Genomic DNA, 17,821 nt, shown 5'->3' with positions numbered 1-17,821 from the left:
AGGCTGCAGCCTTCGGATTGAGAAACACCCTGTATTATAAGTTTCAGTAGCTCATCTAACTTTGCTACCTTTGTGAATCTCTTTTAAAAACAAAAACGTCTCTGTAATTCCAAACATCTGAACTGCGGTGTGCGTGATTTTAATCAAACAACTTTACAATGTATGTTTTTTTTTCGAGACAAAAAAAGCTTTGTGGTGAAAAAGTGTTTTAAATAGTCAAAAAAAAAAAAAAAACCAGGTTGGATTTAATATTCAAAGAAAAATTATTTTAATTTTATTAGAATTACTAAATATAGCTTTACATACAGTATTTAGGGCTCCACATAACAGAAATACATTTTAGCTTCATTACCACTCCTAATGAATTCTTCCCTTATCTACGATCGTGACAGATGAACCTTCTGCGATCCCAAATGCAGGATAAAGTGGTTCAGTAAAAAGGGTTTGGACTCTGTGCAGTCTGTACATCATTGTATCTGAGACTTTGTAGAAAGCCAAAGTTCCTGCCGTGTGATCCAGATAGACCCCTATTCTAGAGGCAGGAGGGAGACACACCTGTACTTTATTGTGTATAAAACAAAAATTTGCCCCATCATAGCCCAATCTCCACGATTTTTGGTTGAAGCCAAGTCTACAGTCATAATCGGCTCCTTTACGACCAATTCCTTTGTAGGAAACCGCCACAGACCAGTTGTCTCCATGACATTCGACTTCCCAGTAACAACGACCACGCAAATCCTCTTTACACAAGACGTGGCAATACCTATCAAACCGCTCGGGGTGGTCAGGGAACTTATGAGCTTTATTGATATTAGACGCTGTCCTGTTTCCTTCTGACAGGAGTAGATCGTTGTGTGCAGTGTTTGGATCCAGGTGCAGTTGACAGAAATCTGAAAACGATAAATGAACATTAAAAAAAAAGTAATAGTGGCACAATTGAATACACAATATTAATAGCGTGTTTATTTTTTCAAGTAATAAAAAGCAAAAACAGCCCAACTCACATTTTACAAATTCACTCCGAATACTAGGTTGTGGAGACTGCACGACATAGACATTCGACACTAAGGAGACGAAAAAAGCAGGTATGTATAAAATTGAGTAAATAAGTTATAAAAACAACAGAAAATAATGTTTAAACCTTCTCGAGATATTTTGTCTGTTTCCAGCAGACAGACATCTTCTAAGACCTCCTTGAGTGTTGAGATTGAAAGGTCTTTAAATGACAGAGCTTGATAGGTGATACTGGGAAGGTCTTTAAGTATGGGAATGACACACACAGACTGAAACATCTGCAATAAGACAAGTAATTATCCAAAAATAAGAACCACAGTCTATCATTGCTTTTCATGTTTAACACACGTTTCAGATTCATCACAAAAGGAGTTTTGCTACCTTCAGAAAATGGACCTGATCATCTGTATTCAGAAGCTTCTCTATTACTTTTTCTGTTTGTCTTAGTTCGGTCAGCTCTTGATCCATCTGCCTGTGAAAATCGACTGCTCGACCCATCTCCACTTTCTCCTGAGCGCTGATCATCTCTTTAACCTCAAAGCGTTTCTTCTCAAGCAAGCTTATGAGCTCAGTAAAGACAGTCTCAGTGTTCTCCATGGCCTCTTGAGCAGAAATCTGTCAAAGAAATTATGCATTCATGCATCCTTTATGTCATAAATCATGGAAATATCTGATTATTTTCAAATATAGGCCTAATATAAAATAAGAATTTTAACCCTTGTGCCTTGTTCCAATTCACTACCCTTTCGTGTTGTTAGCGGCCAAAAATTAAACGGCTGTAAAAATTATATTATATATAATATTTTTTTTCACATTTTTTTGCATAAATCTGTTAATCAACCTCAGAACTGATCAAAACTACCAAATGTTTCCAAAAATGTCATGATTTTAACTCTTTAATTGCCAAGCTCATGAGTGATGCCACTGATTTGAGGGGAGAAAAAAAACACAAAATCACTGATTTTCAATATAAAAAGTGAATGTGGACTGGATTTTCTTTTACCTTTTTTACAGTCTTGGGCATGTCAAAGATTGGTAAAAACATTGGCTTTGATGCATTTTTAGTTTTTTTGCAGCATCAGATTTTTTTCTCCCTCATTTATTGTTTGTGGCCATTTTTTCCCCATTGACTTCCATTATAACAACATTTTTTGATTGCAGAGCCATGACACCTTATTACCATGCATTCTTGATTCTTTTTGGCTTTTCCTTTTGCAAAGAGGTAAAATTTGTCATTTTTACTGTTGAATGCCATGTGGCACCATTAACCCTTTAGTAGCCTGTGCAAAAAACAGAGCTTAATTTCTGGTTTGTACATTGAATTATATGGACTATAAAACCATAGTGTGTGTGTGTGTGTGTACCTGGTAATTATCACGTTGTGGGGACCAATTGTCCCCACAAAGATAGGAATACCAGTGTTTTTGTGACCTTGTGGGGACATTTTGATGTCCCCGTGAGGAAACAAGCTTATAAATCAGAATGATGTTTCTTGAAAATGTGAAGTAGCAGAAGGGTTTCTGTGATGGTTGGGGTTGGAGTTAGGGAATGGGGTAGGTAAGGGGAATAGAAAATACAGTTATAAAATGCATATGTGTACGGTATAAAATGCATTACGTCTATGGAATGTCCCCACAAAACATGGAAACCAAAATTGCCCAATTGCACAGCCTTAAGAGCGTGCATATCATGAATGCTGGGTCTTGTTTGGTTTCTGAGAATCTACTGAACCTACTGGTAACTTGTTTGCCACGTAGCAATAAAAAATATACTAAAAACCTTGATTATTCTGGTTAGTCACATTGTACTGCTATTATTTTGAACAATACTGTAACTCAATGTACAATCCAGAATTTAAGCTCTGTTTTTTGCACAGGCTACTAAAGGGTTAATGGTGCCACATGGTGATCAACAGTAAAAATGACAAATTTTACCTCTTTGCAAAAGGAAAAGCCAAAAAGAATCAAGAATGCATGGTAATAAGGTGTCATGGCTCTGCAATCAAAAAATGTTGTTATAATGGAAGTCAGTGGGGAAAAAATGGCCACAAACAATAAATGAGGGAGAAAAAAATGTAATCTGATGCTGCACAAAAACTAAAAATGCATCAAAGCCAATGTTTTTACCAATCTTTGACATGCCCAAGACTGTAAAAAAGGTAAAAGAAAATTCACTTTCACTTTTTATATTGAAAATCAGTCATTTTGTGTGTGTTTTTTCCCCAAATCAGTGACACTACTTATAAACTTGGCAATGAAAGAGTTAAAATCATGGAATTTTTGCAAAAATTTGGTAGTTTTGATCAGTACTGAGGTTGATTAACAGATTTATGCAAAAAAAGTGTGGAAAAAAATTCATCCGATGAATTTTTGCAGCGGTTTGATTTGGTGGCCTTTTTTGGCCGCTAGCAACACGTAAGGGTAGTGAATTTGCCCACGGTATATTGTTAAGTTTTTGAAAAATTTCAAAGCATTTTCTTAAAATATGTGTAAATATAAGATTTCTCACCAAAAGTCAGCGTTGTCTATTCATAGCTGATATAAGTGAAAGATACAGGTGCGATTTGGTCTTTACGTACTGGTACTCACCTTAAAAGACTGCACAGCCTCACTGAGTTCCTGCTGACCTCTCTCTCGCTCCTGAATCCTCTTTGTGCAAGTCACCTTGGTTTTCTGCAACACTTTCTAAAAAAATACCAAGATTAAAAATACAGAATGGGTAAAAATAGACCCCCATGTTAAAATGTCCAACTTTACAGTAGAAAATAATGGGTGATTCTCGCGAAATTAGACTTATGAGGTGTCATGAAACATTTTGATAAAAGTAAATGCAAAGTAAGAGAATCAAAATAAGAAGCATACAGTTACAAACATCTCTTCATGTACTATTTTGCACAGGATTTCAAATGACATCATACAAACCAATTTTGTTGTTTTTTCCGCATTTAATTTTCATTACCACAACGTGTCCATGACTGGATTTGGGTTTTTTGACATGGAAATATTTCTAATTAAAAAGTCTAAAAATGGTGATCATTGGTAAATGTAGAGACCATAAGAAATGTGTCCAAGACCAATTTTCTCATCCTCCGCAACAATTTTCAATCATTGTTTAAGCCCTCAAGAAACGAACACAAGGCACATAACTAACTGTGACACTCAAGATGGCCAGATAAAAGTTGAAATTTTGTTTGTCATAGAACTTTTTAGTTCTCATTACCGAAACATTAGTTTGTAAATGCATATATTTAATGTATACGGTAATGATAATTTTTGATAATGAAAATCTAAAAAATTTAAATTCTATAGGAAATATTTTTTAAATCCTCTAAAAATAATGGTTATAGTTAGTTCAGACCTTAATCTTATATGTGGAAAAAAATTGGCTTCAAGGGCTTTTTAAAAATTCTGATGCTGGACACCTTCTAAATCTGGATTTCGTGAGAATCACCCTAATATGTTTACAGCCTGATACAAAAAGTGATTTTATTCTATATAGTTAATTTTGCCCTTCATAACAACTGTCAGGGTGGTGAATTTTTTTGTAACTCATCTGTTTAAATTATATAAAGCCTTAAAGTTCTGCATAATTAAGGGCGTGGCCACTTGAGTGACGGTAAACTGCCACTGTTGTCATTACCGTCTAGCTAGGCGGGCATGGTTTCAGCAACCAGCCACCTCAGCTTCACCCACGTCCCGCCTGGTGGCATCAACATCGATGAAGCACCTGAAACCGCCATTTTAAGCACTGAATGAATGAATGACAGGCTCACCTCTCGCTCCTTGGTAACATCGCACAAGGCAAAAAAGAGGGTGAAATCTAGTGAAGAAGACTAGTAATTATATTAAATTTAATCTTAAGTTAATTTTTTGCGTAAATAAATATTAAAGAAAAAAAAAATCGATTCTGCTCTTTGAGAATCGATTTTTTAATCGACCACATTTTAAAAAACGATTAATCGAAAAATCTATTTTTTTTTGCCCAGCCCTAATTATTTTCCCCATACCATACATTTTTGTATCTTCAGATTTCACTCTCTTCCTGAAACACAGGCATTTGAAAAGTTCTGTGTCTCTGATTGGCCAGCTAATCTGTACGTTGTGATTGGCCTGAATACCTTTGACGTAAACCGGAAATGTGACACTCCTTACCATGTTTGAAATATTTGGTTGCTTAACTTACAGGCTGTGAGTCCAAAGTGGGAGGAATTATGATAATGTCAGTCTTGTCTACATCACCAATCCCAGGAAGTAAACTGTTGCCTACAATCCATGTGTTTGTTGTAGTCCAAGAAAAGAGATTTACGTTGGAGACGATAACTCGCGTCATCGTTTACTTTGGGGTTATACCTTTAGCATATTATTATCATTTACTAATACACACTTACACACCAAAGGAAATGTAAAACCGTAAATCGGACAATAGGTGCTCTTTAAAGAGTAATATTCGTTACCTTGTTATTTGTCCATTCAGACTCCACAGATACCACACTGTGGCCTTTATGATTGTCAATCATGCACAAGTAACAAATGCACCGGCTGTCATCCTGACAGTAAATCTCCATCAGTTTTCCATGACGAAGGCAAATGTTTTCTTGAACTTGTGTGGTGGCTTTGACCAGTTTGTGTTTCATAAACGCAGGAGACTGATAGTGAGGCTGCAGGTGAGATTCACAGAAAGAGGCCAAACACTGCAGACACGACATTACAGCTCGATTCTTCTCTGTAGTGCAAACATCACAGTCCACACAAGAGTCCTCCTGAGAGCTGGATGCTGTTTGATGGGATGTCCTCTCCAGCTTCTCCATCATCTCAGCTAAAAGTGTGTTTTTCTTCAGTAAAGGTTTTTGACTGAAGCTCTCTCTGCATTGTGGACAGCGGTATGGCGGCTCCTGATCCGTTTGACTCCAGTAGTCATCAATACAGTTTAGACAGTAACTGTGTCCACATGGAATCGTCACCGGCTCGTTCAGGAGATCCAAACAGACAGGACAGCTGAACTGCTCCTCATATTCAAAATGTGCCATTTCTCTGCCATAAGATTATGAACAGACTGTAATTTGCTTAACTGCTTTGAAAAAAAATTGAAAGAGCAAAATGTTACCAATACAGAACACCTGCCTCTCTTTTTATTTTTCACATACAAAAAACAAACAAACAAGAAGAGCATTAAAATATTATAGGCTCTATGTATGCAGTAGTTTATATTAAATTAATAATATTTGAGAAAAATCACTCATCAAACAAAAACTGACAAGTAAGTGTATTATACATCTTTACAAATTAAAATTCTAGTATTGTATAATCATGGTGATTGTATAATCATGGAGCTGCAGACAGCAGGGCAGAAAACGATGCTACATGCAAATAATAATACTACTAAGTTACTGTACGCAATAATGTATCTGTTCAGGGTTAGACAAAGTTAAACTTGAGACTCAAATAAAGCCATGCATCAAATCAAATTTTTGGCATGTAAGGTTATAATATGCACTGTATGTTTGTTTGTTTATGTTTTGTGCTACTGCTAATCACATTGTTTGCGTTTACAATTTTCTCATTCAGTAACATTAATAATTTTGCGATGGCAAAACAACTGTTAACCAGAAGTCCTTACCTACCTTTATATAGAGAAGAACAGTAAATAATTTTATCATACACGAATTTATCTCAAATACTCTGCACTTTACGCAGCAGCTACATCAGTTTCGCTTAACTTGAATCCAAAACGTTCTTGGGTTTAGTGAACTATATAAACGCCTTAATATCACAGTTTGAATAGGTAAACATGCCTTTTATCTCCGTCGTCTTTTCACTTCGTCATGTTTTCGCTTTCATTTTGTGCTGCGTAGACCGAGCGGCGTTTGACATCAAAGTACCGCGAATGCTTTCTCGCGGTACTTTGATGTCATGCGCTGATCGTTCTGCGCAGCGCAGGCAGGTAAAAACTGTACTGCCTCAATTTCTGTCTGTAAAATATGTACAAAGGACCGCCTACTGAAATCTATTTTAATCATACAAGACATACAAGTCTGATATTTCTAAAATCGCACTCTAAGAAACAAAATATATATATTTATTATTACACGGCTCTCTGGAATGCTTGATTCTGATTGGTCAGTTGAGACATTTGCAGGTTCATTCTTTTCAAATAATAACCGCTCCAAAATAATAACGCATAGCCGGTGCTACTTGTATCGTGTAAATCCCTCCGCGCCAACAAAGATTACTGTTTGGCGCCATCTTGTGACAAACACTGGACAACCACAATTAAAAATTGAAAATTTTGACATTCATTTTAACATGTACGGAAAAAACTAAACATTTAAACAGTGGATAAAAGAAAGAACAACGACAAGACACAGAGAGCGAGACTGAACTTAAAAAAATAGAGCATGACAGCTACGAAGCCAACACACACAAAAAATACAGAATGGGCATTAAAACTTCTCAAAGACTGGCTAAAAGAGAAAAAATGGAGACAGACAAGTATGAAGCAAAGGATCTTAATAAGGTATTACGATCATTTTATGCATCTGTGCAAAGTTTCGCGGAAGGATAAAAATGTTAATTTAAAACAAATATGCCAATAAAATGTTTCAAATTCATATATGTCCAGTTTTTTTTCTTATGTGGCAAGTAGCCGTGTAATAAGCGGGATAATGTAGAGGCAGCCGGTATTGTCGGGGCTTATTTCCCGATAACTACCGGCTGCCTCTACATTATCCCTTACAAATAAACGACCAGATATCAGATCGATTAAACGTGACATAAACGGTAACAAACATTCTGTTTCTTTAAGCTGAAGTTGCTCCAGCCATCCACCATACTGCGCATGCGCAACGTTCACGACCATGACCATCTTCTGTACTAGACACCACCCCAGGGCCCAGCGAACCGAAGGTGGGAAAAGTGCAGTGGCGCCCCCAAGGGGGGGCCAGGGGGGGCCGCGGCCCCCCCATAAAAGTCACTGGCCCCCCAGTGGCCCCCCCAAACAGAATGAGATTTAAAAAATTTTTTTTTTTTTAGATTGAAATAATAGTAATAATATGTATTCATTAAAATGTACACTAAAAGCACTATGTAAAAAAATAAAATACATTTGTATAATGTGATAAATAGGGAATGTTAATGTACGTCACCGCAGTGTTGCATTATGGGACGTGGGCGCCATGTTTAGAGGCACCGCCGACCGCTATGCCATTTAATTGTGCGTGTGTTAAGTTAAAAACTAGGTTAAATTGAAGAAGAACGGAAGAAATCGAGAAGTTGAAAGAAAAAGAGAATGGACACTATCGGGAGAAACTAAATGCTACTGCCAAAAAACTTTATTTGGACAAATAAACAACATAGATCCATGATTTAGCAGCCCAAGACTGGATTACGGATCCAGACGCACTACCTCCGCTTACATATCTGATAAATTACCTTGTTTTTGCAGGACTTTATTTACACTTTGCAGGAGTTTAAGAGCTATAAATCTCTTCAAGCTTATAGTAAGATGACACTTCTTCTTTTGAAGTCTTAGACGGTTGGCAAACCAGCTATTTACTGACAATGTGTTAATACCTAACGTTACGTATCTTAATGATTCTATAAAAAAAACTTCTCCGTTGTATTCTGTGCAATGAATCAACACATGGTCATAAGATGGCACTTCTGTTTTGGCCAAGTTATTAAAACAAACAAAATGTTAAATATTTAGCTAACATTATGTTATTTAAAGAGTCACAAGCAGTGGGTTTAAGCAGTTGCATTTAATAAAAAATATTTGTTACAATCGTCAAAATTGTCTACATATTTATTTTTATAACTCATGTGGTTAGGGTGATCAGAAATGAATGAACCACTCTATCAATAACTTACATTTACAAGTTAGTTTGACAGTGTTAGCATAAAAACAAGACAATTTAAGTAGTTCTGCTTTTATTAATCACAAATTACTGAATGACTGAAAATGCAGCGAACACACTCTCGCTGGTGCAGGGATTTTTTTGAAAAGTAGACGTTTTTCTCCTGATTGCAGCAGGCAAACCACGCGATCCGGCGTCTTTTCGTCAGCTCCTGCACCGGCTTCCCTTGTTTTTTCCACGAATAAAAGCTGAAAAAACGTTTTCCGTTGTCCAGTTTCCTCCCTGAACGATCGCGTGACCTGCTTGATCGAGCAGTACTGACCAAACATATCGAAGTTTATTAAAATCTCGACAGAAAATACAAAAACAACCTCCAACACATGAAATCTAACACAGCGGGATAGGACGCGTGCCTGCAAATATGGCGGATTACCCATAATGCAACGCGACGTGACGTCAACTCCACATTCCCTATAGAATACAACCTTAACCCCTCCCCTCTCCTTTACCCGCGATTACGCGCAGCCGCACTACCATCCATGTGACGTACACGTGACGTCCTGTTCGCTCCTGTTCAGCCATTGCATGCATTACAGAAGAAACTCACAAACTAGTAAGTAAAACTCAGTTAATTCTACGTTATATAAAGCATATTGTTTCAACTTAGATAATCACTGTCAGGATTTAAATTGGGCTGGGGCCATCCGGGGCTAAACCCCGGCACCAGAGATTTCATGCCCATTCAAACTGACCCTCAGTTTTTAAGCCAACTGGATTTTGCATGCAACCTCAAAATCAAAGAAGCATCCATTAATCTGTTGCTTGTCTTTTAATCTGTTTAATATGCGCAATATTATCAATTCTGTGCTGCATCCTTGTCACTTTCACTTGTCATTTTCGCCGCTTTGATCCTGTTAAATTTCTTTATTCTGGCGTCATCAGCGTCGGAGCGCGCTCACAAGCTTTGCTGTTGCATTTGGCTATCTGAGGAATTAAAACGTCTAAGAAACGCCCACAACATTTCCAAACCCCAGGACGGTAATGTGCAGTTAACCTCCTCTGTGTAGAAAATGTATAGTTTAAAATGTGACCGTCTGGACGTTATATTAGTAGAGATTTCTAGATTTATCTTCTTGGCACAACGCCAAAGTTCGCCAGAGTTCACGGGGGCGCAGAATCACACATGCTCACATACGAGGTAACATTTAATGCAAAAGTCCGTTACTCTAATAATTTTATCTAAACATATTGTTTTAAATCGTTATTGAACATTACAATCAATCACGTGGCTATAGCTTATGTCATTTTCGTTGTTTATGTACTTTATGGATTTAAAATTACATTAATTTCATAGGATAATGCAGTTGTTTTGCAAAATGCATTAATGACACAATTAGAAGTCATTAAACAAAACGTAAATAAACAAAACATGCCGTTTCAGATGTAAATATGATGCCAATATGTCATTAATCCGATTGAATAGTATTTGATCTAAAAGTTAGTCAACACTTTTGTTTTGGAGGTTTTTGCATGAAGGCTGGGGCGCTCAGCTTGTTAAAAATGTAAGTGCCATAGAAAAGATTGAAGAATCTATAATATTTCGTTTGATGTCTGCACACATTTCTGTGAGCTGTGCACACTGTGCCCCCTTAAAAAAGAAACTTGTCCATATTCACTGCTGTTATTAGGCATAATGTACAGAATTCACACAATTAACTTTTCCTAAATCTATTAATGTAAAGTTGCTTTGAAACATTTAACAATTGTGAAAAGCGCTATAAAATTAAATTTAATAAAACACTTGATGATAGGCCATCATCTGTACAATCGTTTTTTTATGTATGACATTTCCCACCACTATTTAAGTGCAATGCATTATTAAATTATTTTTATATAATAATTCACCGTGGAAAGAGGAGGGGGGATTCATTACAATTTGTTATATAAAGACTGTGAAACGGTGTGGTCGTCTTATTTTTTCAGTAACTTATATTCTCAATTCAGTGCATTTATTTTGATAGATGTCCCACGTGATAGCTGTCTCTGCTAAACATCGTTGATAAAACAACATTCGTTAAACGATAACTTCACGTGTTATAGCTTCATTTACTTTGGTCAAACCAATGCCCCGCCTTTACCAATGCCCCGCCTTTACCGCTAAAATGCGTGCGCGCTCCCGCGACCGGGGATACATTTCCTTTCAGGGGTAAGTACCTTGGCACAACACCGGCACATAGGCTGAAGGTCTCGCTCTACTCTTGCCAGTGTACCCGCTGCACTTGTGCATGTGCACTCGCTGCCTGCGGTGCCGCGAAGGGAATAATGTGTTTCCATTCATTATGGGGCATACTCACCAAACGCAAGTTCAACGATTTGCGCGAGTAGATTACATACAAAGTCAATGCAAAGACGCAATCAGACAGACGCGTCCTCGCAAGGGGCGATGCGAAATGCCAATGACGCGAAGTGGGCTGCGCCATTGCCGAAAACACGCGCTTTTCCCTTCAAACGCGTCTTTGTGTGTATGTGTATGTGTATGTGTGTGTGTGTTTGTGAGAGAGAGAGAGACAGAGAGAGAGACAGAGAGAGAGGTAAGATTGGTGCCCATGTCGAGAAAACTTTATAGAAGACTAGAAACGTGTCAAGGACTAAAGTATGTCACTCATTTAATTACAGTATGTTAACTGGATAACACTGGATATAACTTATTGTATAGTTTAATAAAATAATGTATTTTAAATACACAAATCAAACGATGATCGGTCGATACTCAACTTTGATAGATTAATACTATTCCACCATCTGATCTTTCAATTATTTGCAATTTTTATTTGTCTCTAGTAAATCATATACTAGTAATAAATAAGAATAACTATACAAGTAGCATTAAAAGCAAAGGAAAACTGTTGATTCAGGCATAATAATTTTTTTAATTGTGCCACCCTAAGATTTGTACTGGCCCCTTTGTGCCCCCCCATGAAAACAATCCTGGGGGCGCCACTGGAAAAGTGTAGTTAACGATGTTTTTTGGTGTATTGATTACTATCGGCAAAACCATAGTTTTACTACACTAACCATGGTTATTTTGTGGTTACCATTGTTTTACTACTGTAACCATGTTTTTTTATTTTTTAGCTGTAGTAAAACCATAACTCTCATTTTTTATTCTATCCTTAAAATTCTTTTAAACTGAAATATTAAAAAAGTATGCATTTCGTTAAATACGCCCTATATGCAGTCTCATGTTATTTTTTCATGTATTTTCTTAAGATTATTATAATTCTTAGTTTCAGTAGAAACCTTGCGGTTTGCCACTAATGTACCAACGGTGGTCCAGCAGCGGCAAGCCGCAAGCCGCTGGTGGCTTGCCACCCAAGAAACGCCGGCAGAGCGACAGCTTTTTTACGTTGGTCGGTTTGCCGAAATTGCCCCGACGGTGGTCCGACCGCGTCAAGCCGCTGACTTCGTGCCGCCCATTGTTTGCTGGGATGGTTAATTTTTGTAAGGGAAGCGGTCGTGCTGTGTTTTATGTTACTATTAATAATAATAATAATCATATTAACAATAATAATAATAGTCATAGTTATTAAAACTATTATTTTATTAGTAATAATTACATGTTCACTTTGTCTGTCATGCTTAATAAATGACTGTCCATTCAAAATAATTAAAATAATAAATTGCTGTCAAACATTTTCACATGAACAAGCTTTTATTCAAATTCCCCAATCCAAAGTGTTCACCCACATCTTGTGTCCTCACAAAAATACTCCAAATATACTACTGATTTTTAAAGAACATAATTATGAAAACAACAATGTTGCGATAAATCCTGTTTTTATAAGTGGTTTGTCTGCACTTTCTCCCACTCTATGATCCTGACACATGAATCTGGAAGAATTTGAAATGCGGGGTACACTGGTTCAGTAAATGAGGTCTGGAAACTTAAAATTAGGTTCATTGTTTTAGCGGTATTGTAAAACGACAAAGTTCCTGCCTTATGGTCCAGATAAACACCGATTCTAGAGGCCGCAGTGAGAGGTACTCTTACTTTATCATGAATAAACCCAAACTGTCCCTGAAAATAGCCAAATCTCCAGGATTTTTTGTTAAAGCCGAGTCTGCAGCTATCACTGATTCCTCTACGACCAATTCCTTTGTAGCAAACAGCTACAGCCCAATTTTTACCACTGCATTCCACTTCCCAGTAACAGCGACCATGCAAAGCCTCTTTACACATGATGTAACACAAGCTATCAAATCGTTCTGGGTGATACGGATAGGCTTGGTCTTCATCTGAGCCTGATATCTTCTTGTTCCTCTCTGACATGATGAGACTTGGGTGTGCAGTGTTTGGATTCACAAGAAGATGACAAAAATCTGATGAGGAAAAATGGACACAATAATCAAATAAACTTGTTAATATCTCAAAATATCACTTTATAATCAATTACATCCACTAATATTTATCAGATCTATGTTTGCATTGAATCAACGGCTGAACTTACACTGCAAAAAATCATTTCGAGTCTTTGGCACTGGAGGGTCTGCAAAATACACACCCGACACTAAAGAGAAAATAAGAAAGAAATATTGCTTGTTAATTTGCGAATGTTTGCCTTTATGAATGATATAAATATACAACAAAGCCTTCAGACCTTTTTGACATATTTTGACTGTTTCCTTATTACAGACATCTTCCAAAACATCTCTGAAACCTGAGATTGAAATTCCTTTAAATGACACTTGAGGATAGTAAGTTTTTCTGTGAAGGTCTTTACACGTGGGCAAAACACACACAGACTGAAAACCCTGCAATAAGATACATTATTAACACATTATTTGTCATGCACAATAGATTTTTGATCCAAATAAATGTGTTATATGTTTCATATCACCTAATGGAGGTCCTCACATGGTTTCATTACCTTCAAAAAATTGACCTGATTATCTGTCACTAGAAGTTCCTCCATCTCCACTTTTCTTTGTCTGAGTTCTGTCAGCTCCTGATCCAGCTCTCTTTGAAGGTTTTCTGCTTGATCCATCTCGGCTTTCTCCTGAGCTCTGATCAGATCATTTATCTCAGCGCATTTCTTCTCAAGAGAGTTGATGAGCTCTTTGAAGACATTCTTGCACTCTTCTACAGCCTCATGAGCTGAACTCTGTTTGCGAAAGAAAGCTATGGTCACAGAGTAAATAATGCATTTATGAGACCTGCTCTTTTGTCATAATTCTTCTCTAAATTCAAACAAAGATGATGCTAACAGTACAATTAAACAATTGTTAAATTCAGGTAAACTGTGTTGTTAAAGGGATAGTTCATGGAAATGAGTGTGTCGTACGATGCATAGTGGCGAACGTGGAGGCACAAAGGAGAGGCTAAAAGAAAGCGTCAGTCACAAATAAGAAGTCTGTTCCAAGGAGGTTAGATAGCGGAGGATTTCGTGCGGTGACGCGATAAGCGTCTGGTCCGTACTTTACTTACGGTTTCAGTTTTTTTAATGGTCTGACTAGTTGCTGAAACTGAACTCTTAAACAAATACCTCGTCGAAAATAACAAATGTTTTGGGTTACTATGTAATCTATGTGTTGTTTATTTTGCTTGCTTGTTGTATAAATGCACTACTTTGAAAGGACTTTGTTTTTATTTATTCTTCGCGGAGTTTACCGGAAGTTACGTGATGACCACGAAAGCCGCTTGTTTATGTTGTTACTGCTGAAACCGTCTATAACCCATACGACTAAAAAATGTATTTCTCTGGCCAAAATATGCTTTAAATATTTTCTAAATACATTTTGTAAAAGGTAAAGCCTAATTAAATATATTTTTGAATTTGAAAATATATTTAGTTTTAACCTTCATATATCAACATATAAGATCAAGCAAAAACATTTCTAATTTTAAAATTATGATAATTATTTGAAATATATAATAATACAAGTTAAATTTATTAAGTATATTTTTAAAGATTAAAATATATTTTTAATCTTATACATTTTAACCTTTTAAGTTAAAGTTTTGCTTACAATGCGATGTGAAAATTTTTCCTTGGTTTGAAATATATGTAGAGCTAAATATGAATTTAAATATATTTCAAAAATATACAAAAAATGGCCCAAAAATATTTTGGTGAAATATATATATTTTTTAAAATATATTCCAAAATATATTTCTGCAAAATATGTTTTTTATATTTTGAAATATATAAAAAAATATATTTATAAAAATTGTGTAATTTTTATTTTTCAATGAACTATCCCTTTTACTCTTTCCATGCCAGCATATTTTTAAAAGTTGCCAGTCAGCATCAGCTTTTTTATATGATTTTCACAAAAGTGTAATGCCTTCCAAAATTGTATTTTTATGAATATATAAACATATATCAAATGAAAGAAACAAGTTTGATCATATCTTCATTTGTTCTCTTTTTTCACCTCTCAAATATGGATAAGTTTCTTTAAAAATACCAAAATTTGATCGAAATGCTGAGATAACTGCATTTTTGTTAAAGACTTCTGATAGAGATCAGATTCAGGATGATGATCAAAACATACACAGTTTTTACTGTTTTTGAATCAGTGGATCCTTCAGTGTTTTATAAGTTGGATAAGAGCACAACCTAGTGGATAAAAATGGAAATACAGATTGACGTAAAAACTTGTCAAAGAAGCATCAGGGAAGCGTTTTCTTTTATGGGGGGAAAAGAGTGAAGAATCTGTCAGATCCGAATTTTCTTTTTATAACCGTAATTATGCCCTAAATATAACATATACCCCAACTAACTCTACCTGCTACAAAACATAAACTGCATTTGTTTTTATTTGTCATTATTATTAATTCCTATAATATGTTATGTAAGTAAAATCAATATTTCTATAATGTAATGTGTTCAATTCAGACCCAAAGCTGAACCTGATTGGAATTTGTGCATTGCGAAAAGAACAAAAAAACACCACTAATATAGATAATCTTGATTTGCTTACTGTTGTAGTATACTGTTATATTAGAGCTTTGTTGTGCATATTTACTGTACATATGAGAAAAGGAAAGAAATTTTAAGCATGCAGATTTCATGTAAGCCAATCAATTTCATAGATGATCTAACAGCAAACAGGTATCAATAGACTCACTTTAAAAGCCTCCACAGCCTCACTGAGTTCCTGCTGACCTCTCTCTCGCTCCTGGATCATCTCTGTGCAAGTCTCCTTTGTCTGTTGTAATACTTTCTGAATAGGTTAACACAAAGACAATATAAAAACACTGAAAAATAAAACTACACTTAAATTACCAGTCTGATTTAGTTCACTTAGTGGTTCTCAAGCCATGTTCATCATTAATTGTAGTCTGGGTCACATCTTCTTTTACATGACATAGGTTTACAACCCACCAGTTAAGAGCCACTGAATACAATTAATAGTACACATACAGACTATTTATACTTAAATACATAAAAAAATATTATCATTCATTACCATTTTCTTTGACCATTCAGACTCCACAGATACCACGCTGTGGCCTTTATGATGGCCAATCATGCACATGTAACAAATGCACTTCTTGTCATCCTGACAGTAAATCTCCATCAGTTTTCCATGACGAAGGCAAATGTTTTCTTGAACTTGTGTGGTGGCACTGACCAGTTTGTGCTTCATAAACGCAGGTGACTGATGGTGAGGCTGCAGGTGAGATTCACAGAAAGATGCCAAACACTGCAGACATGACATTACAGCTCGGTTCTTCTCTGTAGTGCAAACATCACAGTCCACACAAGAGTTCTCCTGAGAGCTGGATGCTGTTTGATGGGATGTCCTCTCCAGCTTCTCCATCATTTCAGCTAAAAGAGTGTTTTTCTTCAGTAAAGGTTTTTGACTGAAGCTCTCTCGGCATTGTGGACAGCGGTACGGCGGCTCCTGATCCTTTTGACTCCAGTAGTCATCAATACAGTTTAGACAGTAACTGTGTCCACATGGAATCGTCACCGGCTCGTTCAGTGGATCCAAACAGACCGGACAGTCGAACTGCTCCTCATATTCCATTTCGGCCATTGATTTGCAATCTCTCCTAACGGGTACCTCTAAAAGAACTGTTTAAAAATACAACAAGCAATATGTTACAAAACTGTTAAGCATTATGCAGTGACAGGGCTGCATAACAACTAATTGTAACTAATCGTTTCCACAATAAAAGTTTTTGTTTACATCATATATGTGTGTGTATTGTGTATAATAATTATGTATATATAAATACACACACATGCAAGTATATATTTAAGAAATATTTACACATGTATATGCATTTTTATAATTATATATAATTTATATTATATATAAATAGGATTACTTAATATTTTTTTTTTCTTAAAATTGTACGTGTATGTGTGTGTATTTATATATATACACAATTATTATACACAATACACACATATATGATGTAAACAAAAACTTTTATTCTGAAAACGATTAGTTGCGATTAGTTGTTATGCTGCCCCAGGAGCAGTGTTAGAGACCCCTAAAAAGTATTGTAACAATATATTTAACGTTATAAAGATTGCAAAAAAGAATTGGCCTTGCTCTTTGTTTATTTATATAAAAGTATAACCATAGGATTTTCCCACTGCCTCCTGAAAAGTGTGAATCACGCACGTAGCAGTAGAATACGACGCAGTCTCTGTTTCGTATTTACTTAAAGGCAAATCATTAGATTATTATTATTATAGATTATTAATGTATATAAAGTTCTTACCTGTTTTGACAGTAAAACAACTAAAATGATTCGCTCTGAAGCACAGCTGTATGAGTTTGTGTTACTGTAGCAGAGAGTTAGGTTTCGCTTTCATTTACTTCCTGTTTAACTGACAGCACCAGATAATCAACAATCAGACTGAGACTGTCGTACAATATAAAAACAATATCGGTGTTGGTTAGGTTATTTTTTAATAACCAAAACTTTTAAGT

General features: G+C 36.0%; 2 protein-coding genes across 2 annotated transcripts; both read right to left on the bottom strand.

Annotated features, from left to right (window-relative positions):
• Window positions 1–118: 118 nt before the first annotated feature.
• LOC129438612 (E3 ubiquitin/ISG15 ligase TRIM25) lies at window positions 119–6,113 on the bottom strand. Its single transcript, XM_055197408.2, has 6 exons — window positions 5,468–6,113; window positions 3,603–3,698; window positions 1,396–1,629; window positions 1,142–1,292; window positions 1,005–1,064; window positions 119–890 (listed from the first exon to the last, which is right to left on the bottom strand). The coding sequence occupies exons 1-6, from the start codon at window positions 6,038–6,040 to the stop codon at window positions 358–360; spliced, it is 1,647 nt and encodes a 548-aa protein (XP_055053383.2). The 5' UTR covers window positions 6,041–6,113; the 3' UTR covers window positions 119–357.
• A 6,367-nt stretch (window positions 6,114–12,480) lies between these two features.
• Window positions 12,481–17,821, bottom strand: LOC129438614 (E3 ubiquitin/ISG15 ligase TRIM25). The gene is made up of 7 exons (XM_073862959.1): window positions 17,610–17,821; window positions 16,340–16,950; window positions 15,998–16,093; window positions 13,795–14,028; window positions 13,525–13,678; window positions 13,375–13,434; window positions 12,481–13,246 (listed from the first exon to the last, which is right to left on the bottom strand). The coding sequence occupies exons 2-7, from the start codon at window positions 16,910–16,912 to the stop codon at window positions 12,705–12,707; spliced, it is 1,659 nt and encodes a 552-aa protein (XP_073719060.1). The 5' UTR covers window positions 16,913–16,950; window positions 17,610–17,821; the 3' UTR covers window positions 12,481–12,704.

Source organism: Misgurnus anguillicaudatus, chromosome 24, assembly GCF_027580225.2.
Source record: "Misgurnus anguillicaudatus chromosome 24, ASM2758022v2, whole genome shotgun sequence".
Classification (NCBI taxonomy): Eukaryota; Metazoa; Chordata; class Actinopteri; order Cypriniformes; family Cobitidae; genus Misgurnus; species Misgurnus anguillicaudatus.
This window is presented reverse-complemented; position numbering and strand designations above follow the sequence as displayed.

Bases quoted from the DNA above. Each gene is read 5' to 3' on its own strand.
- LOC129438612 (XM_055197408.2), bottom strand. From the start codon at position 6,040: ATGGCACATTTTGAATATGAGGAGCAGTTCAGCTGTCCTGTCTGTTTG. The intron at 1,630-3,602 runs GTGAGTACCAGT...TTTCTTTGACAG, and splicing joins AGGCTGTGCAGTCTTTTAAG to ATTTCTGCTCAAGAGGCCAT. The intron at 891-1,004 runs GTGAGTTGGGCT...TATCGTTTTCAG, and splicing joins TCGGAGTGAATTTGTAAAAT to ATTTCTGTCAACTGCACCTG.
- LOC129438614 (XM_073862959.1), bottom strand. From the start codon at position 16,912: ATGGCCGAAATGGAATATGAGGAGCAGTTCGACTGTCCGGTCTGTTTG. The intron at 16,094-16,339 runs GTAATGAATGAT...TAACCTATTCAG, and splicing joins CTGAATGGTCAAAGAAAATG to AAAGTATTACAACAGACAAA. The intron at 13,435-13,524 runs GTCTGAAGGCTT...TTTTCTCTTTAG, and splicing joins AGTCAAAATATGTCAAAAAG to TGTCGGGTGTGTATTTTGCA.